Source organism: Carassius auratus, chromosome 27 (assembly GCF_003368295.1).
Source record: "Carassius auratus strain Wakin chromosome 27, ASM336829v1, whole genome shotgun sequence".
In the NCBI taxonomy this organism is placed as follows: Eukaryota; Metazoa; Chordata; class Actinopteri; order Cypriniformes; family Cyprinidae; genus Carassius; species Carassius auratus.
In genome coordinates, this window is record NC_039269.1 from 8,732,431 (window position 1) to 8,754,859 (window position 22,429).

A 22,429-nucleotide genomic window follows, 5' to 3' on the forward strand; every position below is an offset into this window, starting at 1 on the left:
TTTCTATTTTAGTGTTTTTTTTTAATTAATTTATTCCTGTGATGTGCAGCTGATTTTCAGCATAATTACTTCAGTCTGCAGTGTCACATGATCCCTCAGAAATCAGTCAAAAATCATATTTAATTGAAAACACAATCTTTGTAACATTAATGTCTTTACTGTCACATGATCAATTTAATGCATTTATTATATATATATATATATTTTTTTTTTTGCCAATTGGAAAATGTGGTTTATTGTCATAAAATATGCTTCATAACCCAAAATATAGCTTCTGATTTATTTTGATGTCAGGGTTAAATGTGACCTGTATATATGTTCTTGACAGCTTTCCCGAGGTTCAATCAATTTTTTATTCAGCATTCAGGAACTAGTCTGTTAACTGAAACATTTAACTCGGTTCTTTTTGTTTCTTCTGTGGTTTCTCTGAATGAGTGAGTCTGAGATGGGATGTGTGACTGGATAAACGTATGCATTCACAGCGATGATGTGTTTCGTTGTCTGAGTAAAGTTGAGCTTCTGCATTGTATTTTATTTGTACAAAATCTGTAAAATTCTGTGTTGCATTTATACATATTTACCAGAGTTATTAATGTATAAAAAATATTTATTCCCCCTTTCAAAATTAATAGCATTGTTTACCCTGACAAAATGCGAGTAAGTAATAGATATGCATATCTTCTGAAATGAAGCAAACTGTAATTTGATTATATGGGTCACATGATTTAGTTTGCCTTCTCGTGGTTTACAGTAAAGCTTCCTGTAGATTCAGACCATTACCAGAGATCATGAATGTGACAGCATGTGCTGAGATGATGCTACAGCATGTGTGTGTGTGTGTGTGTGAGAGTGTGTGTGTGAGCTGATCATGTTCAGTTTGTTCAAGTTGACACTGTGATCTTTAGTGTCTAGCCGTCCCCATGATGTCTGTTTTTGTGCAGGACGCAGAGAAAGAGAAAATGCTCTGTGTCTGCTCACGCATGATTCACAATAAACATCAACTTAAAGGGCTCAGAACAAACGTGCTGCTGTTTTTGTGTCTAAAATGTGTGTATAATTTGAGAAGAAACAGGAATAGCTCTTCCATAAATCCTATTCAGTTACCATTTAATTTCCTCTTTTAATTTACAAACCCATATGACTTTCTTTTGCGCAACACACCTAAATTTGAGGTTTATATATTTGAATTATGTATTAAATTTCCATCCATTTGGATCACACAGTTAATGTGATGCATATTTGTCAGTCATACATAAATGAAATGCAATAAGAAACAGGTTAGATTTCTGGCATTGTTTATTATTAACTAGTTGCATCTATTTTAATATAATTAATCATATTTAGAATAGAATCTGCATAAATCTTTTCGCTGTCTAAAGTTAAAATTGGATTTAGTGATGATAACTAAATAAATCTTTAAAACACATTCAGCTTATTAGTACCATAACAGTAATCTCAACTGTTTGATTTATGTGAAACTCACAATTATGCATCACATTTAGTTTATTAGTTCATGGATAATGTATATGCAATTCAAAATCACGTCTTGAATTTAGACCTAATATTTTTGAATGCAAAAAGCAAGATTGCGTGTGCATATGTACCTATTGCAACTATATTGTATCGATTCAGAAGACTAAATGTAGTGCATATAGACTACATTATGATGATTTTATACTGTGTTTAGGTCCTTGTTGGCTCTAACTGTTTTTATGGACAAGAGCAGCATGCACTTTCTACTAAACTTCTCATTTTGCGTTCAACAGAATAAACATATGAGTGTCATAAGTCATATGAGGAGGCTCGAGGTTGAGCAAATGATGAGGAATCTTAATTTTGAGATAAATTCTTCCTATTACAGTTTTTCTCAGTCACTTTGGTGCATTTTTCAAAACAGAAATGAAATTTTCAAAACTACTTGTACAACCTCCACATCATCTAGTCATTAATACACATCATAAAACCAGTTTCTCATTCTTTTGAACAAGTTGCGATTGCTTTTGTACATTCATGCAATTGATTACGCACATTTATCTGCGGTTTCCTACATTATCAGTTGCTAATGTCATGTTGCTCAAAATGTATTATACAGTTTTCTGTGCAATAGTCTTACCCCCCAAAACATCTAGTCTTTAGTTCATCGTATAAGTCATTAAATGCAAAATGGTTAATCTAGTTGTCATAAACTGCCAAGCACACTTTTTATTTGTATTTTTACACACTATTATTAGATGTTTTGTCAATTTGGCATGAATTGTGCAAGTGAATCTTGACTAATGAAGAGAATGTAGATGATAAACCAATGATAAACCATTTCTCTGAAATAGCTCAAAGGTTCATCTCATGAATCTTCAGTAGGAAAGCTTATACTGTATAGACAAAGGACAACACAAGAGTTACAAATTCTGAAAATGGAATTATTTTCATCTTTGTTCCCATATTTCCTTTTCTATATCACAATGGCATTGTAAAAGTATTTTTTATTTTTTTATTTTTTTGGTCAGACCACTAGTAAAAGTGTAACTGGGAATTCTATCCAGTCTCTTTCAATCAACATCCCACAAACAGTAATGTGTAAATGTGTAGTTTTGAAATGGATATATGGCATACATAAGCATATGGCATACTGTTCAATACAGTAGTTTACATCAGAACATCCCTCCACTGTTAAATTGACAACATGACTAAGCAATTTGACTGTCTTATCCGTAAACTATGACACAAGGACTTGACATTCTGATGGCACTGACATGTTCATTGACACAGATATTTATTTTTGAGAGATGAACTAAGGATTTTGAGCAAGAGACTGGCTTTTGCAGGTCATCCATTGTGTTTTGATATCTGTACGAGTTGTTTTGAGAAATGCACTTACTGTTTTGCAAATCTCAAGAATGATTCGAGAAATGTACCAAAGCGACCGAGAAAAAACTGTAAAAGTGTTATAACTTGCGGAAAGTTCTGCCACTAGGTGTCACTGTTATTATGAGAGAACCATAGACTGGATGGAGATTTTCTCTAAGGAAGGGGACGCTTATACGCGCGCAGTATACACTGATAGATTATACTCTCAATTTATGAAAAAGATCAGCGTCTACCTCTAGTTTTGTATTCCTCAGAAGAAATAAACCCACACAGGTTCGGGACAATTTGGTGAGTAAATGATAATGGGAATAGGGATCCTTTTAACTAGTATTATTATTATTAACAGTAGCTACTGAAAGAAAATCTGCCACTAGGTGGCCCTGTTAAATGAAGGAAAGTAGCATGAAGACCACACATATATAGATCGAGGCCGCCGACAGATCAGGCTCTTGTCTTCACGACAACAATATCTATACTTCATGTTGAGCATAAATATAAAGCCTACTGATAAAGGACACCGTCAACAGTATTGACGGCAAAATAGACTATAGCACTATTCGGACGGGATTAGTTTTCTAAACTACATTTGAGTTTCGATTCTTACCACCTGACGTCTGTGATTTTCATGTACCAATTCGGACGGGACCATGTTTATTACAGAGGTGGGAGGGTCTGATTTGTGCATCTGGGCGTCACAGAGAACACGCGCTCCCTATGCGTGCATTGCATTCATTCAGAATGATTGCCTTAGTATATTACACAATAAATACTAAATGGCTAGTATAACAAAACCACGTTAATGTGTGGTTCCTTTAGTTTAACTTGTTTTCCTTTTTTTAATTAAATGTAATTAAAACATTATGTAACTGAGTATATAAATGAACGTGAGTAATCTTACCTGATGCTGATATTACAAATGGTCGGTATTAACAGTTTACGTGATCTTGCTCTTGATTTTATTATTATTATTTTATTATTTATTTGCCGCTAAGCAAACATCCGCGCGGAAAGAGCATCTACGGTAATTCGCGTTGGCCAAAACACAAGGAAACGCCTTGTGAAATAAAATATCACCGGCAATCACAGACATTCGCATTCGGACGGGATTAGTTTTCTCAGAGGATCACTGAGTTTGCTGAAAAACAGTAAGTAATTTGCTCTGGAATTATCACGAGGTTGTGTGAGAAAAACACAGACGTGGCAGATTCGGACGGGATTAAAATCTGTGAAACGCAGATTTCTCTAACGACCCCCTGTAAAACTAGTCCCGTCCGAATAGGGCTTAAGTTTGACAGGTGCAATATTTGAAAATCGAAAATTATTATTATTATTTTTTTTAATTACATTTATATCTGAATATATGTCAGAGTTCGGAGAAGGTTCGCGAATCATTTGAGTCAGTTCGGGAGTTCGGAGCTGGATCGCGAATCATTTGAGTCAGTTCGGGAGTTCGGAGTGGGATCGCGAATCAATTGAGTCAGTTTGGGGATCGCGAATCATTTGAATCAGTTCGGGAGTTCGTAGCGGGATCGCGAATCATTTGAGTCAGTTATGGGGATCGCGAATCATTTGAGTCAGTTTGGGAGTTCGGAGCGGAATCGCGAATCATTTGAGTCAGATCGGGAGTTCGGAGCGGCTTCGCAGAATCAGTTTGGGGATCGCAAATAATTTGAATCAGTTCGGGAGTTCGGAGCGGATTCGCGGATCATTTGAATCAATTCGAGAGTTCGTAGCGGGTTCGCGAATCATTTGAGTCAGTTCGGGAGTTCAAAGCGGGTTTGCGAATCATTTGAGTCAGTTTGGGGATCGCAAATCATTTGAATCAGTTCGGGAGTTCAAAGCGGGTTTGCGAATCATTTGAGTCAGTTCGGGAGTTCAAAGCGGGTTTGCGAATCATTTGAGTCAGTTTGGGGATCGCAAATCATTTGAATCAGTTCGGGAGTTCGGAGCGGATTCGCGGATCATTTGAATCAATTCGTGAGTTCGGAGCGGGATCACGAATCACGAAAGATTCGCGATAGTAAATTTTCAAATTAACCTTTAATTTGTTGTGGCTAACTGGGGTGGCAAGGCTTTCTTTAATGCCACCCCGGTAGATCCGCCCCTGTTTACCTGGTTCCTTTGCTCATTGTACAATATCAATCAAGAGAAATGTGAGACAAAATTGTCTAATATAAGTGTACGGTTGCTTCTTAGGAAGTTATTTTGTTCGTTAGTTTTAGTTTAAGACTAGTCCATCATATATATGTGGAGTTTATCAGAGGTGTTGTAGCATTTTGGGGCCTGGCAGAACAAAACTTTAACAGATTAAAAACAGCACTAACAAAACCCAACATAGCAGCATAACACCTCCCTTACACCATATTCAATTTTCACACAGCAAACATGTTGAAGTGAAAATGATCATCAGCGCATCAAAGCAGATGATTGAATGTTGTGTGTTTAAGAGTCCCCATCTACCTCAATATTATGAATATTTTGGATAGTAAATTATGTATGTGACACTCATACATAATATAGTTATGTACAGTAAGTCTTATGTTTATCATTTTAAATTCATAGCTGTTACAGTGATACATATATGAATCACATTCATACACACATGCACAGTAACACAACGACTTTCTCTTAATGAAGAGTTAGTTTAGCTTAGTTTAGCCCTTCAGTGTTTTCCAGTCTCTCTTGTTTCCTGGTGGTCAGCGCATTGAAAGTGGCTTTTGAAGAGGAATATTGTAATTAATATTGTAATTAAGGGGGAGTCATCATAGCAACAGGATATATGGAAGGTTCAAGTGATTTGTGGTATTTTTTTTTTCATGCATTAAATCACATTTATCAGTGAAATTAATAATGAATGCAAATATTTGTTGTGAAACTGGAAAGATTTTATTTGGTAACTTACTTCAAAACAAGAGCAGGTGCATCTGCAGCCTACTCTCAATTACCACAGACAACAACTTTGTTTTACTTTGTCTTTTTTTACTTTTAATTTACTTTAGTATTTACGTATTTAGCAGATGCTTTTATCCAAAATCACTTAAAATAAAGGAAATTAAGCAAATTCTCACAGAGTCAGTATTATTCATGATGTACAATGTTGTATTATAAAGACTAGGTAAATAAAAAAATAAATAACATTTTCATTACTTAAATTGAAATAAAATAGAATATAAAATGGAATATAAATTCTTAAAAACTATACACATTAAAAAACTACATTTAATGTAAAAAAAATCATAAAACCTATGGACTATAAAAATATAATAAACAATGCAGCACAATTGTTAGTTTATCTAAAGTCATTTTTGCTTTTTAATATGGTTGAACTGGATCATCAAAGGTCAGCAGCAAAGACATTAGTTAATGAAATGGAATTAGATACATTCGTGTTATTTAACATTTTTAATTATTACAGTTTTGCCTCATATTCTTAGTTTGCATTTCACGGTTTTAATTCATTTTGATGAAAACTAAATCAGTTTTCACATTCGATTTCTCCTAATATGGGGACAGGAGACTCAATAAATAGGAAAACAAAGTAACTGTCCTTAACTTGAAAAAGTAACACTGAATATAAGGGATTTCATCAGAGCCTAATTTTAATGTGTAAATATTGCATCCAGACTTCTGAAACAGTAAGTATTTTTATGTATTCTAGCATTCCTTTAAATGTGTCTTGAACATTTGACAATTGCTTAACCTGTTAAATGTCACTGTCCCGTATACGGGACGTCTAAATTTACTTCAATATATTACAATTATATCCTAATCTAATCATGACAAACTATATATCGTTGGAAAGGTCTAAGACTCCTAAATAGATATTTGACCACGTTTTGTTGTTAAAAATTATGAAGGAACAGTAAAAGATTAATTTATAAGAAGAGTGCACCTCAAAACATATACATCATAACATGAGTTCTGACCTTTGTCACAAAAAATCTACTCCGTTTCTTATTCCCTATCACATGTTTTAGTAATCATCATAAATTATATATCATTTGAAAGCTTATATACTCCAAATTCATCTTATGAAAACCATTTTGAAATCGGACACTGCGTTACCATGGAAATCTTACTTTAAAATATTTTAGCGTGGTCCTCCCCCTTAGTGGGAGGGGTCATATTCCAAATATATGTCTTTTAGAATCAAAACTTTTCATAATCTTGACAAAATACATATCGTTGGAAAGGTCTGAGTCTCAAGATTCCATATTTGGTGGTTATTTTGTCATAGACATAATATTGAGAGAGAAATTGATACATTTGTGACAAACAAATGCATCCAAAAAATTCAATGGAGTTTCAATGGCCCCCGGTGGCTTTTTGTGGTATAACGCCTAAACAAAATTGCATATGAACCTACATTTTTTTTATATCAACTTCAAATTTGGAACACAACTTATTTAGACATATGGCTTTAATTTTATAGCAATTTTGGATTAAAACATATTTTATAAAATATTTATTTTATATAAAATATAATAAAAATAAAATAATAAATGTATTTAGAGTAAATTTAAACTTCTATAACTTTTTTATGCTTTCATTTTTTTAAATGATTTTTAAAAATGCAATAATCTGCAGATTGTCTTCTTTAAAAAGAGACCAACCTTTGGTCTGTATTCAAAAGCGTTTATGAATTATAACAATTTAAGTGTGAATAGTGTACTTTTACGTGTATGTTCAAAAATGGGGGTGACAGTTAAAAGGTTTAAATAATAAATAGAACTAGTACACATACAGAGATGAGTATGCAAACACAAAGAGTCCAAATGAATGAGTCCCTGTCAAATGAAGCATAGCCTCCAGAGATTTGTTCTCATCGTGAGTATATTCAGCAAACTAAAGTGCAGATGCTGTGGTATGATTGACAGCTGATGTCAGCCAGCCACTGATGAACCAGCATTTCCTGTTCCAAAGCGGCTCTGGTGCCATCATTTGCTGGCAGTGAGTCAGAGAGAGAAGCTGAGGCTGCCAGTACACACGACCTGATAAGAAGGGTCTGATTATTGAGCTGCTGAGAGCAGGGAGAGCAGCCCAGAGATCTCAGCAGGCAGAGAGCAGAACAGTTAACCCAACCAAATGTTATACACTCATCACTGGCACACTATACTGATAGCACAATGCTTGTGTGCTAGGAAGATAAAAATACTTTGCTAATAAAAAAACAAGATTAATTGTAAAATTCAATAATAATTATTACATATATTTAATATTTAATGATTGGTGATGTTTTAAAAACTAGAATAAATTATAAATATTACACAATAATATAGAAAATAACATCTTAAATATCTAAATAATAATGATCAGTATTATTATTGTTAATAATATTTTTTATCATATTGCATATTAAAAACTACATATTTTCATTCTGTAATTAAAATAATAACAATTATTTACTAAGTTTCATAACAGTTTTACACTAACAGTTTTTTATTTAAAAATACTTTTAATAATCAGTAGTTTAATAATATTGTTGTTATTATTATTATTTTATAATGTATAAAACTGTTATAAAATATAAAACTAATATTTTAATTTAGTTTTTTTCTTAGTTTTTTTCTTCAATAAACATATTGAGCAGATTGTATTGTATTTTTCATTTATATGAAAAAAATTGAAGAAATGTAACAAAGAATTAATGAATAAATAAAATTCAGGAAATTCAAACCACGTCAAATATTAAGTATTTTAAATAAAAATTAAAATACATTATTCTATAAAGTTATTGAAATATTTTCATGTAATCTATTTTCTTCTAGTTAAAATAATAATGCATTGTACTATTGTATTGTATTCCATTTCTAAATGAATAAATATAAATAACATTAACAATTAATTAATTAAAACCACATGTCAAATACTTAATATATACCCTTATTTTTATTTGAAATCAAATTAATAAAATACATGGACTCTGGAGGATTATTTTGAGATTTGATTTGATGAATTTGTGTTGAGAGATTATAAAATGAACTGTAGATATATTTGACTTCAAAAAATGTAAGAAGCAGGTGTTTCTCCTTTATCTCAAACACCGATGCCATATTTCTCCTGTTTTTCTGATTCTTTAGCTCTTGTTAACATGCGATATTCACCCTAAGGCAGAACATATGAATCCCTTTCACCTCTCCGATATATTTACATTGTACATTTTAATAACAAATAAATAATTCATGATTTCTGATTTCATGTTAATTAGTGCTGGTCTTCTCCATCTGTGTTTTCATGTTCTTAAGCCCCACTGAATATTTTATATATTTCATTTCTCATAGCAACGCTTGTTTAAAGCAGAATCACAAACTTCTCACTAGGAGAAACTTTTGCTTAATTGAATGACACACATAAAAGATCAACCTTTCCATATTTAACACCCTAAGCGTGTCTGCGTGTCTATCAGGAAATAAGACACCTCCAATGTGTGTGTGTGTTTGTTTGTGTGTGCCCATCGCTATGTTCGGCTCACACCTTTCTCTCCATCTGAGGCTCCACCTGGGCAGAGTGGGCTGCTGGCATATGGGCCATGTAATTGGTAGAAACAGCACAGCTGTAGATGATGGTTCTGAGACCCAAAGTCCTCTAATCACGGCAGAATAACAGTGGCCAGCCAACCCGCTCGTCACTGTGTGTGTGTGTGTGTGTGTGTGTGTGTGTGTCAATCTGATTCTATCACCACTTCACCTACACTTAAAAACTGTAAGATTATTCTACATACAAAACAATGTTCCAAGGTCAACCGGGAACTAAAGAACTTATAAACTATAAAAGTGAATCATGGGAATCTGGGATACCTGTTTGAAAACGGTCATGATTTATGCAATACCATTTTCCAATGTTATAGTTAGCTGAAACTAAAACAAATTGTAACTTTTTGTTTTGTTAATTGAAAAAAAAGTAAATCTAAATCTGATATAAGTAAAAATAGTGAATGTGTGTCATGGGAATCTTGGAAACTTGTTTGAAACATTCATCATTTTTTCTATTCTGTTTTTCAACCAGCGTTTATTATTGTTAATTAAAACTAAAACTATTAAAAAAGTTTTTCATTGATTAAAATACATTGTAAATAAAATATAAATATAAAAACTTAAAATTAAAAAGCTTAAAAATTTTAAATGTTGCTTTGGCAAGTAATTGAAGTGAAATATTTTTATCTGAAATAAAAAAAAAAAAAAAAAATTCATTAAAGCGAAGTAGAAATCTAAATAATAATAATACTCATAATAAATAGCAAAATCACATAAAAAATTACTTTAACATTAAAAAAAATAATAATAATTCAAAATATGCATAAATACTATAACAGCATAAAATAACACTTTTCCCAAAACTCTTGAAAAACTTACATTTAAAAAGTGTAAAGATTTTAAATGTTGCCTTGCAAATAACTTTAATATGTTTAGTAGAATTGAAAATGCTAAAATTAATAAAACACAAAAATGTGTTAAACATATGAAATATATGAAAAAACAATTTCTTTGCACTCTCAGATTGCAGATTTTCAAATACTGTATTTTTATCTCGGCCAAATATTGTCCGATAATAATAAAGCATACATCAATGGAAAACTTATTTATTCATTTTCATGATGTATAAATCAAGAAATGGACCCTTATGACTGGTTTTGTGGCCCAGGGGTCACATATTAGTTTTGGAACAACAACATTGGGAATAAATAACACAAGTGTGAAATATTACACCTTTATAGAAAAAGTACACCTTAAAGTACACCTGGAGTGGCTCAGAGTCGGTGCCAGGAATTAAATAAGGAATTCCAAAGAAAACAAACACAGCGTGAGGATGTGAATTAAATAAGATTTCAAAATCCCATAAATGTTCTTTCTTAGTGATGTCTCTCGATAAGTAGATGAAGGAAAGATCACAGGAAGATCTTAAAACACCTTGAACAAGGAGACTGAAATCCAGCAGATGCACCTGTTATGATGTGAATCTCTGTTAAACATCATTCTGATTGATCGTGTGTGTGTGTGCTGGAAATCAGGGTGCTTTTGGCATTTTGCAACACGGTAAAGGTGTTATTATGAGAAGTGAGGCGAGGGTGCGCCTGTCAGTAGTGTAGGTGTTAGTTAATGCCACTGCTAGAAACATCTGCAGGGAGAAAAGTGTCTATTTTTAAGAGGTTTACTCATGGAAAGGTACGGCACGCGCGTCTTTCTCTGACACATTCTCCTTTTTCCGCCTGCATAGATTGTCTGTGGCGGTGGCAGCTTCAGATCGGACCAGCAGTCGGAGTGTCACCTGTGATTCTGGCAGGCGCTTTGTCTCATCTCCATCTCGTTGTGAGAGTTCCAGCGCCTTCATTAGCAACTCGGCTCATCACACTGCCTTTAAACGCTGATAATGTGATAATTAAAACAGCTGACGAGCACGAGCTGTCATCGCTGTGGCAACAAAAAGCCTCATTTACAGGTGGAAGAATAGCAAAGCATCATCCTGGTTTGCCATCCGCCTCACGACACACTATGATATAGCTGCTAAAAACCTGAGGAAAAATACTGGGTGGTACTGTGATTGAATCGGATGGAATGCCATTGTACTCTGATACATTTAAAAGTTTGGGGGGTTAATGTTTAAAAGAAGTCTCTTCTTCTCACCAAATCTGCATTTATTTGATCAAAAATACAAACTTTAATATTGTGAAATATTATTACAATTCAAGATATACTGTTTTCTATTAGAACATTTATTCCTGTGATGCAAAGCTGTATTTTCAGCATCATTACTCCAGTCTTCAGTGTCACATGATCCAGAAATCAGTCTGACTTGCTGCTCATGAAACATTTCTAATCATTATCAGTGTTGGGAACAGTTGTGTCCTTGCATTATTTCTTTATAAAAAAGGCTTACTGACCCCATACCTTTGAACAGTAGTGTACCGTGGTATGTCCATGGTGTCATCCAAAAATCATGGCACTATCATATTTTACCAGCTAACAGGAAATGTTCTCAGAACGTTTTGGTAAGTTTCTTTGAAGGTTATGAACAAACATTCTTCCATAAACGTTAATAGAACATTTATTCAAAGTTAAAAGATTTATTTATTTATCTATTTATTTGATGTTTTAGTTGGATGTTCATCTAATTTTTTAAATGTCACTTGTTTCAGAATCTTTAGAGAACATTCAAAAGTAACATTGCCATAGTACAAAAAAAAAAAAAAAAAAAAAAGAAATTCTAATGTTTTCTCACTTTCCACATGACCAAGAAATATTAAAATGTACAAAATACGGGGCATTTTGAACATTTAGAGAACATGTAGAAGTAATATTTTCATGACATAATGAGAATGTTAGCAAAATATTCTAAGAACATATATTTGTTAGCTGGGTTTTTGTTATTAAATTAGTTTTATCTGATTCAAATTGTCAGAAGACATATCTGAAAGTTATTCCCGTTGGGATACTTCCCTACTTTCACCACGGTGTGTAACTGGACTCATGTTGAGCGTGTGTGAATCACTATAAGAGTATTAGGTGGCAGATAAATGCATTTCCCCTTCCTCTCTCCATCTCTTTCTTTCAACTACACAATGATTTATTACCTGAAAAGACCAGAGAACTAATTAGTGGAGTAATTAATTAATTTAAATTTGCTTATTTGCATTTGCAATTAGTGCAGTCAAGTGATTAGTCTGAAATGAGGAGTTTGACTCATCAGATGCTGGTGTGAACTGGACCAGAACGTGCAGAATGCCAGCTGAGGCGTTTTGGGGGCAGAGTGTGAATGAACGTGTGTGTGTGTGTGTGTGTGTATGCGTGTGTGTGTGTGTGTGCGCGTGTGTGTCCAATTGTTTGCATTTTGGGAACTGTCCTCTGCTGCACAGAGAAATACTTACTGGAAAAGTAGTTGGTCTGCTATATGATTTAGGGACGATGAAGCATAAACTAAACACAGCTGCACTTCTAACAGTCTTCTCGCAAGACTGCACTACAGAGATTCATAGTTGTCATACACTGTGGGCCTAAACTACAGTAGCACTCAACACTACAGTATCTAACACCAGCATAACCATGGTTCTACCATGTTGGGGAAGTTCATCTTTTTCTTTAAAAAAAAAAAAAAAATGTGATATGTGATATAGTGGAGACCAGGGCATATATATATATATATATATATATATATATATATATATATATATTTGCATAAATCATAATAGACAAATCAATACATTAAAAAAGCCACAGGTAATATGGGTAAAACATATACTGAGAACATAATTGATCATTTCATTTAAACTTGTCTTCATCATATGTTCTTGTCTCTCAGTGTATTGATTGTGTTTATTTGTTCACTCAATAAATAGGGCAACAAAAATGTATTCACATAAATGAACCTGACTGAAATTTAAACTCAAAACGTTCCTGGAGTGCCAGTGTATCCACTAGCCCCGTTCTCCTTGAAATATCTAAATATCATAATTACATTCACTGTTAAGTGAGAGTTTGACTGAATACATGCGAGACAGTGCATCATGACAGAATTCATTCTTTGCTCTGTTTACCGACTGAATGCTCCTCGACACGTATATGCATGCAGGATGTTATTCATATGTAGGAGTGCAGGGATTTTAGGTAATATCTGAGCATTTATTATCCATCAGACGACTCTATAACACGCATTGGTGAACTGATTTGCTCTTGCCTGCAGCACCCGTCGCCCTATAATCAAATAGCTTTAAAGTCTAAATCATTTAGTCGTCTCTACACTGCTATTGCCGCAGCAGAACTGGCATTAATCTCTCTCTCTTTCCTTCTTAACTCGGAGTTTTTTAACGGTAAATGAGAGCCTCCCGGTGCCCATTACCGCGCGCACCAGATGATGAGAGCCGAATGAAGGTCCCCAGAGAGCGCGTCACGTGACCAACAAAACGTCAGTGGCAGATGGCATGGGTACCAGCGCTGGTGCCTGGCATGGGTGTCATTTCTCTGTGAAAGAGGGAGAGGGAGAGGGAGATTAAAGGAATTCTTACAGCTTCACATCAAGCACATGGGAGGCAGCTCTGCGCGTCGCGAGGAGTCCGAACATGCGAGCTGAACACTGACAGAAACAGGTGAGCCATGGAAAGCCAGTCTGCTTGGGCATGCATGTGTTGTTGTTGTGTTTATTGTTACAAACAGTCACGCGCATGGCTCCAGTCGTTTCTGCCGTGCAAACAATGTACTATGGCATGGTCTTGAGTTCGTCGTTGCTATTTTGTAATTTCTATTTTGTAATTGTGGTTAGTCTGTGTAAGGAGCAGCATCGGCCAGTTTAACCAATTAGAAATAAGCTACATGAAATCAATATAGCTACATGACCACCACCCTACTGAGATGACAACAGAAAATGTAATGCGTTGAGTATAATGAAATTTAACTAATTTTGAGTTTGATTCTGATACAGTTTCACGTATTTGATATGTGATCATGTTAATAGATATTTAAACCGCAATATGTGTCATCTGAATCAGCAGGTTATCGTTTGATTTGATGTGTAACATCCACATAAGATTTATATATAAAAATAAAAACTAGAAACATCATATAAGTCCAGAAGGGGTATATTGTAACATTTTTCAATGTATGTGTATTAGAAGCCATCAACGAATAACATAAACAGCCTGTAGGCCTAGATTTCAAAGACAAACACGTTCTGATGTGTTTTTACAGTTTTTCTGCACGTGATATCTTTATTTTATCGGTTTTGAACGAAAATGTCTACATGCTAAGTTACAGTGTTTGTTTAAATGCATATTTTTTTGTGATGATCCTTTAGTTTGATTATCCCAATAATGCACAAAATACAGTGTATTTACATATTACAAATTGTTTAAAAATGGCACTCTTTTTATTTGCAACTTATAGGCTACATTTTAGGAATAAATCTGTAATAGATAAATATAAATAATAAAGTCTGAAACTTATTTTGAAACATTTGTACATACTAACATAGTCTCGTTTTGGTTTTATGAATTTCTTAAGATAAAAAACAGCAGCTTAAAATGTCACATTAGTTAATACTGTAGAGCAAAACGTTCAAGTGTCTTCAAGTAATGCTAATCACAGACTGGCTTTAGTCATAAATCCAAAACCACTATTTTTTTTTATGTTTCGATTTTTTTTTTGAGTAACCCATGGCAATTGACGTCTTGTCTGCCTTATTTCGTTGTTAATTTTGTCCTCAAGCAGGGACGATGCTAACCGTGCCATTTGAAGACCCAGACATGATGCGCGATTCTCAGTTTGGTGCCACCTTCACCCGTCAGGAGACACTCAACAGCGCCGAGTTCAAGGAGACAGAGGACGACAACACGGACAGAGAAGAGGAGGAGAGAGAGGAGGACGAGAACGGTGTCCCGAAGAAGAAAGGTCCGCGTAAAAAGAAATTCTCCGACGGTCACAACGACCGCGTCAAACTGCGCCGGCAGGAAGCGAACGCGCGCGAGCGCAGCCGCATGCACGGACTCAACGACGCGCTCGAGAGCCTGCGTAAAGTCGTGCCGTGCTACTCCAAGACGCAAAAACTCTCCAAGATCGAGACGCTGAGGCTGGCCAAGAATTACATATGGGCTCTGTCTGAGACTCTGAACGCGGGAAAGAGACCCGACCTGCTGGCGTTCGTGCAGACCCTGTGTAAGGGCTTGTCACAGCCGACTACTAACTTGGTTGCTGGTTGCCTGCAGCTGAACGCCAGAAATTTCCTCACGGATCACAACGGGGACGTGTCGTTCTCTGGCAGGCCTCAGTACGATTCTATGTACGCTTATCCTAACGCAGAGATGGCCACGCCCCCTGGCCTCAGCTCCGGGCCCCGCGACGGCGTCAAGCCGTTCCGACCGTACAACTATTACGCGTCCTATGAGTCCTACTACGACAGCGCCTCTCCAGAGAGCAGCAGCCCTCATTTCGACGGCCAAATGAGTCCCCCGATTAATTACAATGGGATTTTCTCTCTTAAAAAGCACGAGGACCAGGTCGAGTACAGTAAGAACTGCCACTACGGGATGAGATACTGTAACGTTCCCGGTCGGGGCTCCATGTACCGCGTTTCCCCAGACAGCCATTTTCCTTACGACTTACATCCCCGCAGCCAATCATTCCAGAGCCAGGACGAATTAAACACGGGTTTCCATAATTAAAAGCGATGCCAGTTACACGAATCTGTTAATTAATTAGTGCTTGTTGCTGATGGTTTTCGTTTGATTTGAATACAAGATATTACAAAAACTAAAAAACAAAAACAGTTATACCTATTTATTTCAGACATCATAGACTCTTAATAATAAAGGTAGGCTACATGGTTCTTCACAGCGATGTAATAGAAGAACCATTTTTATTTCCACAAAAAACATTAAGTCAAAGGTTATTTCAAAGACCATATCTTTTTTACCTGTTATAATCTGAAGAACCTTATTTCGTCATTTTATTTTCGTCAACATTTTGTGAAACAGAAAGGCTCTTCAGAGGTTCCTTATGGAATCATTTAGACAAAAAAAGAAAAAAAGTTTATGGCATCGTGAAGCACCTTAATTTTTAATTGTATGATGCTCTTGCATTGAGGCGGGCTCTGGTTGCTCTGTTACAATCAATTAATAAAAAGAAGATGGATATTAAATTCTAAGGCTTTTCAAACAACAATACTTGTCTCATATTCTGTGCAAATGGATTTATTGGTGTGTTACAAGAAACACAAAATCAAGATAGCAATAATGGAACTATGCAACACAGTTGAATATATTACCTTGTAAATAACTTTACTGTGTGAATTTTCCTATTCGTTAGACTTCTGTGTCTTTCAACTCTATACTCAACTTTCAGACTGGTTCCGCTATTGTGATTTTGCTATGTAAAATGTTTTTCCCGCTGTTTATTTAGTTTATTCTCTGAGGAGCGTCGTTCTTGTGAAAGATGTGAACTTGATGAGCTCACTTCGATCAACTTGTCGAAATAAATCTTGAATGTGATCAACTGTGTTCATGCTCTTTCTTGAGGAAGTGAGATGAAAGATGAAAATTAATATGATTAATATTTGAAAATACTAGACAAAATCAACAGTTCAGTGGAAAAAAAAATGCTACGATTTCAATCTCGACATGTATGTCTTGAAATATGAAATGTATTATTAAGTTGTCAGTTTAGAATCTGATGACAGAGGTAATAAAAAAATAAAATAAAAATAAAAACTCTGTCTTTATGGCTTATTCTAAATATTCCGTGACCGCACACTTTTTGTAAATCATGAACTTTATGCAATAAAAACGTCCTTAAAATTCTCCAAGAACTGATACAAAAGAGTCTGACAGTCTGATACATTTAATATTGTTCGACATGATTTTGTGAGAGTTAAGGAAAAAGCAAATAAACTTGAAATAATAAATATTCAAATGGCAATAGTTTGGATTTGACTTTATTTATATTTGGATATTAGTGCTCCATTGGGGTTTCAGCCTAAGCATGTTGAATTCATTATGATCACTTACGAGATTATTATTAATGTATGTTATCTAAATAACGGACTGTAGTTTTTTTTTTTTTTTTTTTTACAATTATTACTATTATTATTTAATAAAAATGTAACGAATTTATAGCTGCAGTTTATAGTTTTTGATTTCTTCAGATCAACAAGACAGGCTACATTCTGATGCCTGATAACACGTCTCGGAGAAGACAGTTGGAATGCATTGATTTATGATTTATGTAACATTTTTTTGGAGCATTAATTTATCACTTATTGCATGTTTTATTATTATTATTATTATTATTATTATTATTATTATTATTATTATTACTATATATAGCCTGTTCCAAGTTTGTGTATCTTTGTAAAATGAAAAGACGAAATTCGATCAAGGTACAAGACTTCTGATTTTCTTCTTCGCATTATTTTTCTTCCTCATAGTATTTTTCTTCTCCCTCTTTTTTCTTATCCTTAATAATAATAATAATAATAATAATAACAACAGCGATAAACAAATAAAGTGATTTTTAAAGAGTCAAATGAATAGTTGAGGTCAGACAGAACTGACTTCAGAGTTTGACCTGCTGTCAGTAAACGCCACACACATCGGTACTTAAACTTGTCAGACTATTTAAAATATTTAATAGATAATATAGAACTTGCATATATTTTTTTATTTTTTAACATAAACAAAGAAATAACTAAATAGAAACACCATTCATTCCTCTGAATCTGAGCCGCTGAAAGCAGATACATGTCTGTCTAGATCTGTCCGCTGTATTTGTCACTGAGATTTAGTCTTCAAAAGATTCTTTATAGCCTACAGGTTGAAATTGACATACATTAAAATTATTGTAGGCAAGAATTATATTTGGAAAGTAAAAATATTTGTATTCAACCAGGTAACAATAGGCGGAACTAGCGCAGATCACAGTAACTGTATAGCTAATTTAAACATTGTTTGTTAATTTGGATGTAAAATGAAATTCATAAATAAAGCAAATAAATGCATAAATAAATTAGCAGCGGCGGTAAATGAAATCCATGCCGGTTTTTGCTCCTCTATGACATCATCTTGTCCTGCTCTGTTGCTGTGAGTGTGAAAATGTGTCTCTGTGTTTGACATGTGAATCTCTGGAGCTGGAAACCTCCAGGCCAAAAACACCATGCTTCCTCTCACACTCATCCTCTCCTTCAGTCAGCCTCTGACAGCTGCTCCCTGACAGGAGGTGTGTGTGTGTGTGTGTGTGTGTGTGTGAGGTCTGCAGGCAAACAGTCTCGGGGGTGAAGGTCTGAATGGTTGGCATGTATTTGCTCTCCTTAGACTGAGAGGTTAACCACGATTGTGCCCTCTTTCTCTCTCTTTCTCTAGTGGAGTCTATAGAGGTAAAGTATAGAGCAGCATATGGCAGATTCTGTGTGGGTGGCAGAGCCTGGAGCCTCAGTCTGGCTTTTATATGGCCAACGTTTTCACATTCATATCTGTTCTCCTTTATGAGTCCAAGCGACCCATATTAAAATGCTATTCATAATGCATGCATATATGCATTTACATAAACACAGACAATCAACTTACTCTAAGTGAATCAATTAACGAGTGGCTCATAATTGCACCCCATGGCTTAACTGTCAATATGTCACAAGTAAGTTTGTATTGCATTTAAAATACATTACAATGTACAGTATATGCCTCAAATCATGAGGTGCAATGTAAGCTAAGATTAATTGGCAAACTTAAATTATATTTAAGTTTTTTATACTTACACAATTTCATGTTTAATTCAATGCATTATTTGCCATTTCTTTGTAATTGATTGTGAAATTGACTGGAAATTTCTCAGTCAAAATTGTTTAGATAGATAGAGCTAGATATTATATTAACTAAATATTAAAGATAGACTTTAATAAAATATACATATATTTTTTGCATAAAATGTGTTTTATTATTAATATTATTATTATTAATTAAAAGTAACTAATTAATTTATGTATTTATTTTTATCATTCCATGGCAATTACAGAATTCATGTCTTCCGAATTCACTACATAACTCTTGGAAAATTTTATCGGTGTGGATGAAAACACTTGTGAGTTTGAGAAATTAATTTAAATGGTTTATTTGCTTCATTAATTTATTGAATACAATGAAATGAAGAGTTACAGAATTCCAGTCCTGATAAATAGCAATTATTTAAATGGACAAACAGTGTCTTGAATGGTTAAAGGGCACAATCCCTCTGAGTCTGGCATTGCCTAAAATAAATAGCCTGTTAAAATAATCTGGGTGATTAAAAGTGAAAAATGCTCTGCCCCCACAATGGTGATTTACCACCTTAAACTTTGGCTGCAGAAGTGAATAATAATTTCTAAAGAGAGAGAGGAAGAGAGAGAGGGGGAAAAGGACAGCTCTAGTCACATCGTCAACCCTCCCTAAATTTCCAGCCTTCTCCGGGACACAGATGGCCTGGGACACAAAACTCTCCCTATTAAATTCCTAATAATCATTTCTCTTGTGGAATGGTGTGAGAGACTGTGGAGGGGAGGGGTGAGACCGAGGGATCTGCTGTTTTAATTAGATACTTTAAGGAGCAGAGGCGGTGTGGGAAGCAGTGCATTCTGGGAGTGATGGGTGCAGGGCTGCCATAAAATGACACCACAGCAGAAGCCAGGAGCTCATTTGCATGTCAGATTGGCATCAGATTGGCACGAGGCCTGGGCACGGGGAAACACTCATGAACTCAGCAGTCAGAGGTCTGAGGAGGAGAGAAAGACAGCAATTATGTTCTGGGTGTGAGAAAGAAAAACTAAAATTACATAACAGAAATGCGGGATAGTAATGTTTTAAATGGCATGTGCATTGAGGGTAAACAGTCATTCCAAAACAAATGCTGTAATTACTGTACTATCTGTCGTCTCAACATACAGTGCCTACACAGATTTCCTGCTGTGGGTTTTCAAAGGATCATTCAGTTGCCGTATATGCTGTTGCCAGAATGTTTATTTTATTTTTTTATTAATATTTAACAATAAAATTTACATTTTATATTTATATATTATTTATATAAATATAATATTACAAAATATATGTATATTTATATAATATCTTAAATGATATTATATATTTTTGCTTGTATCTAATAGATAAAACCTCACAATACATCATTTTATTTTCAGTATTTTATTAAAATTATACACACACATACACACACATATATATATATATATGACATATAGACATAACAAATACACATTTTATTACACAAATAGACATTATACAATATTATATATTTTATTATATTTTTAAATAGATAAAATAACACTGGCATACATTCTGACATGATTGTATATAATAATTTTATTTTCTGTATGTTTAATTAAAATTGTATGTACTGTATGCACACAAACACACACATGAAATACATAAATATAAAGTATCTATTAATAGTATATTAATATTTAACACTTTTATGATTTAAATTTATAGGATCATGTATATAGTGAGATTTTTTTAAATACAATGTTTGAATAAAATAAACTTTCATATTTATAATAGCCCTGCTTCATAGTAAACTACCTGTTTGTATTTCAGTAAAAAGTGTGATAGCATTTTTCTACAACTTTGAACTTTTCAGATATCCAGATATTGTATGAAGTTTCAGTTTCATGGGAATGAACATGATACAGTCATTGATTAAACATGTATGAGTTCCCGTCATTTATATAAATCATAAGTTTATTGGCGCCCCAGAAAGACTAATAAGAGACATATTTAACTTCCATTAGCAAAAAGTGATGACAGATCATTTATAATAGCGTGGATCTTGCTGAAGGGCTCAAAGCTATTAAAGAGTTCATCTTAAAGAACTTCATATTCTGCTGACATTTTCTCCAAAGTCACACTCCACTGCATAGGAGAATTCAGAACAAAAAGTGACTGTGTGAAAGGCTTTAAACAGACCTGGAAGTCCGATAGGGACAATGCAGAAGTTCATAATGTGTTTTCCTCCTCCTGCCGTCAGCTGTTTGAAATAAAAGTTATTTTGAAGTCCAATCACAGGAAATAAGCCTACATTAAATCAACATTAAACTGAGCGGCTTTCTGTGTGTCCATGTCTGTATGTGCTGTTTGTGTCAGAACATGTCTGGTTCTGAATGAATCACTCCTCGAGACGACTCGTTCTTCCGGAGTCACATTAAAGATTCATTCAGAATAAACAAATCATTCTAGATCGACCCATCACTACTTCCTAATTTTAAACTTTCAAGTCACACGTCGCTACCTGAACCATTTTTCCCTTGATATTTGTATGAAGTTAAGCATTCCCCAACATTTTGATGTTTTGGACTTCTCTCAACAAGGTCCATTGTCAAATTAACCATGTGAGCATGAAGCTCATCTCGATAGGAATGAATAGAATTGCTCGCTCCACGACAGTGGACACACGTGCAGTTACTATATTCACAACAAACTTTAGTCAGGTTAGACACCATACTGAATTGAACACAGATGAAAATGAGGCTGTGAGGGATAGACTTAGTCTTTACAATGGCATGTAATGTATAAAGGTCATAGGTCCTTTATGTCATTTTCACCAGTTCACACATTTCAAAACTGTTTTATGGAGTTTTTGTTTATTGAATGTTTTTTGAAAGTCAGCTGAACAATGAGTATGTTTTTAAACATACAATGTTGTTAAACAGTAGAATCGATTGAATGCACTGTATTTCTATTTTTCACATCATCATTTTTGTCAAAAGTTAATTGTGACACTACCGTATAGCGGTAAAAATCCTAATGTGCCAGTTACATAAGGCAGTCAAAAACCTTGAAAACAATCCATGCATTAATTTCATGGGCTCAGAGTAAACAACACAACGGCAGGGCAAATTAATGAAGTCTGGGGCATTTCCCCCGAAGGCTGCAAGTAATTTTTCAAGGTGGAGGTGTTCTTGACCCAGAGCTCCCGTAGCTTCAACAGCAGATGTATGATGGTGTGTTTACACTGCTGATCGCTGAACTATGAACTGTTGAAACGACTCATTCAAAGACATTTGCTATTTTGTATCGCATGATACTTACACAAATCATCATACCAGTATT

General features: G+C 34.4%; 1 protein-coding gene across 2 annotated transcripts; it reads left to right on the top strand.

Moving 5' to 3' along the window:
* Positions 1-13,656: 13,656 nt before the first annotated feature.
* LOC113045357 (neurogenic differentiation factor 6-B-like) lies at positions 13,657-16,834 on the top strand. Of its 2 annotated transcripts, none has more exons than XM_026205697.1 (2): positions 13,657-13,942; positions 15,060-16,834. In XM_026205697.1, exon 2 carries the CDS (start codon positions 15,065-15,067, stop codon positions 16,007-16,009), a length of 945 nt encoding a protein of 314 aa, XP_026061482.1. In that variant the 5' UTR covers positions 13,657-13,942; positions 15,060-15,064; the 3' UTR covers positions 16,010-16,834. The 2 variants fall into 2 exon arrangements, with proteins under 2 accessions (XP_026061482.1, XP_026061481.1); XM_026205696.1 differs by having other exon boundaries at positions 13,660-13,942; positions 15,057-16,834.
* Positions 16,835-22,429: the final 5,595 nt, after the last annotated feature.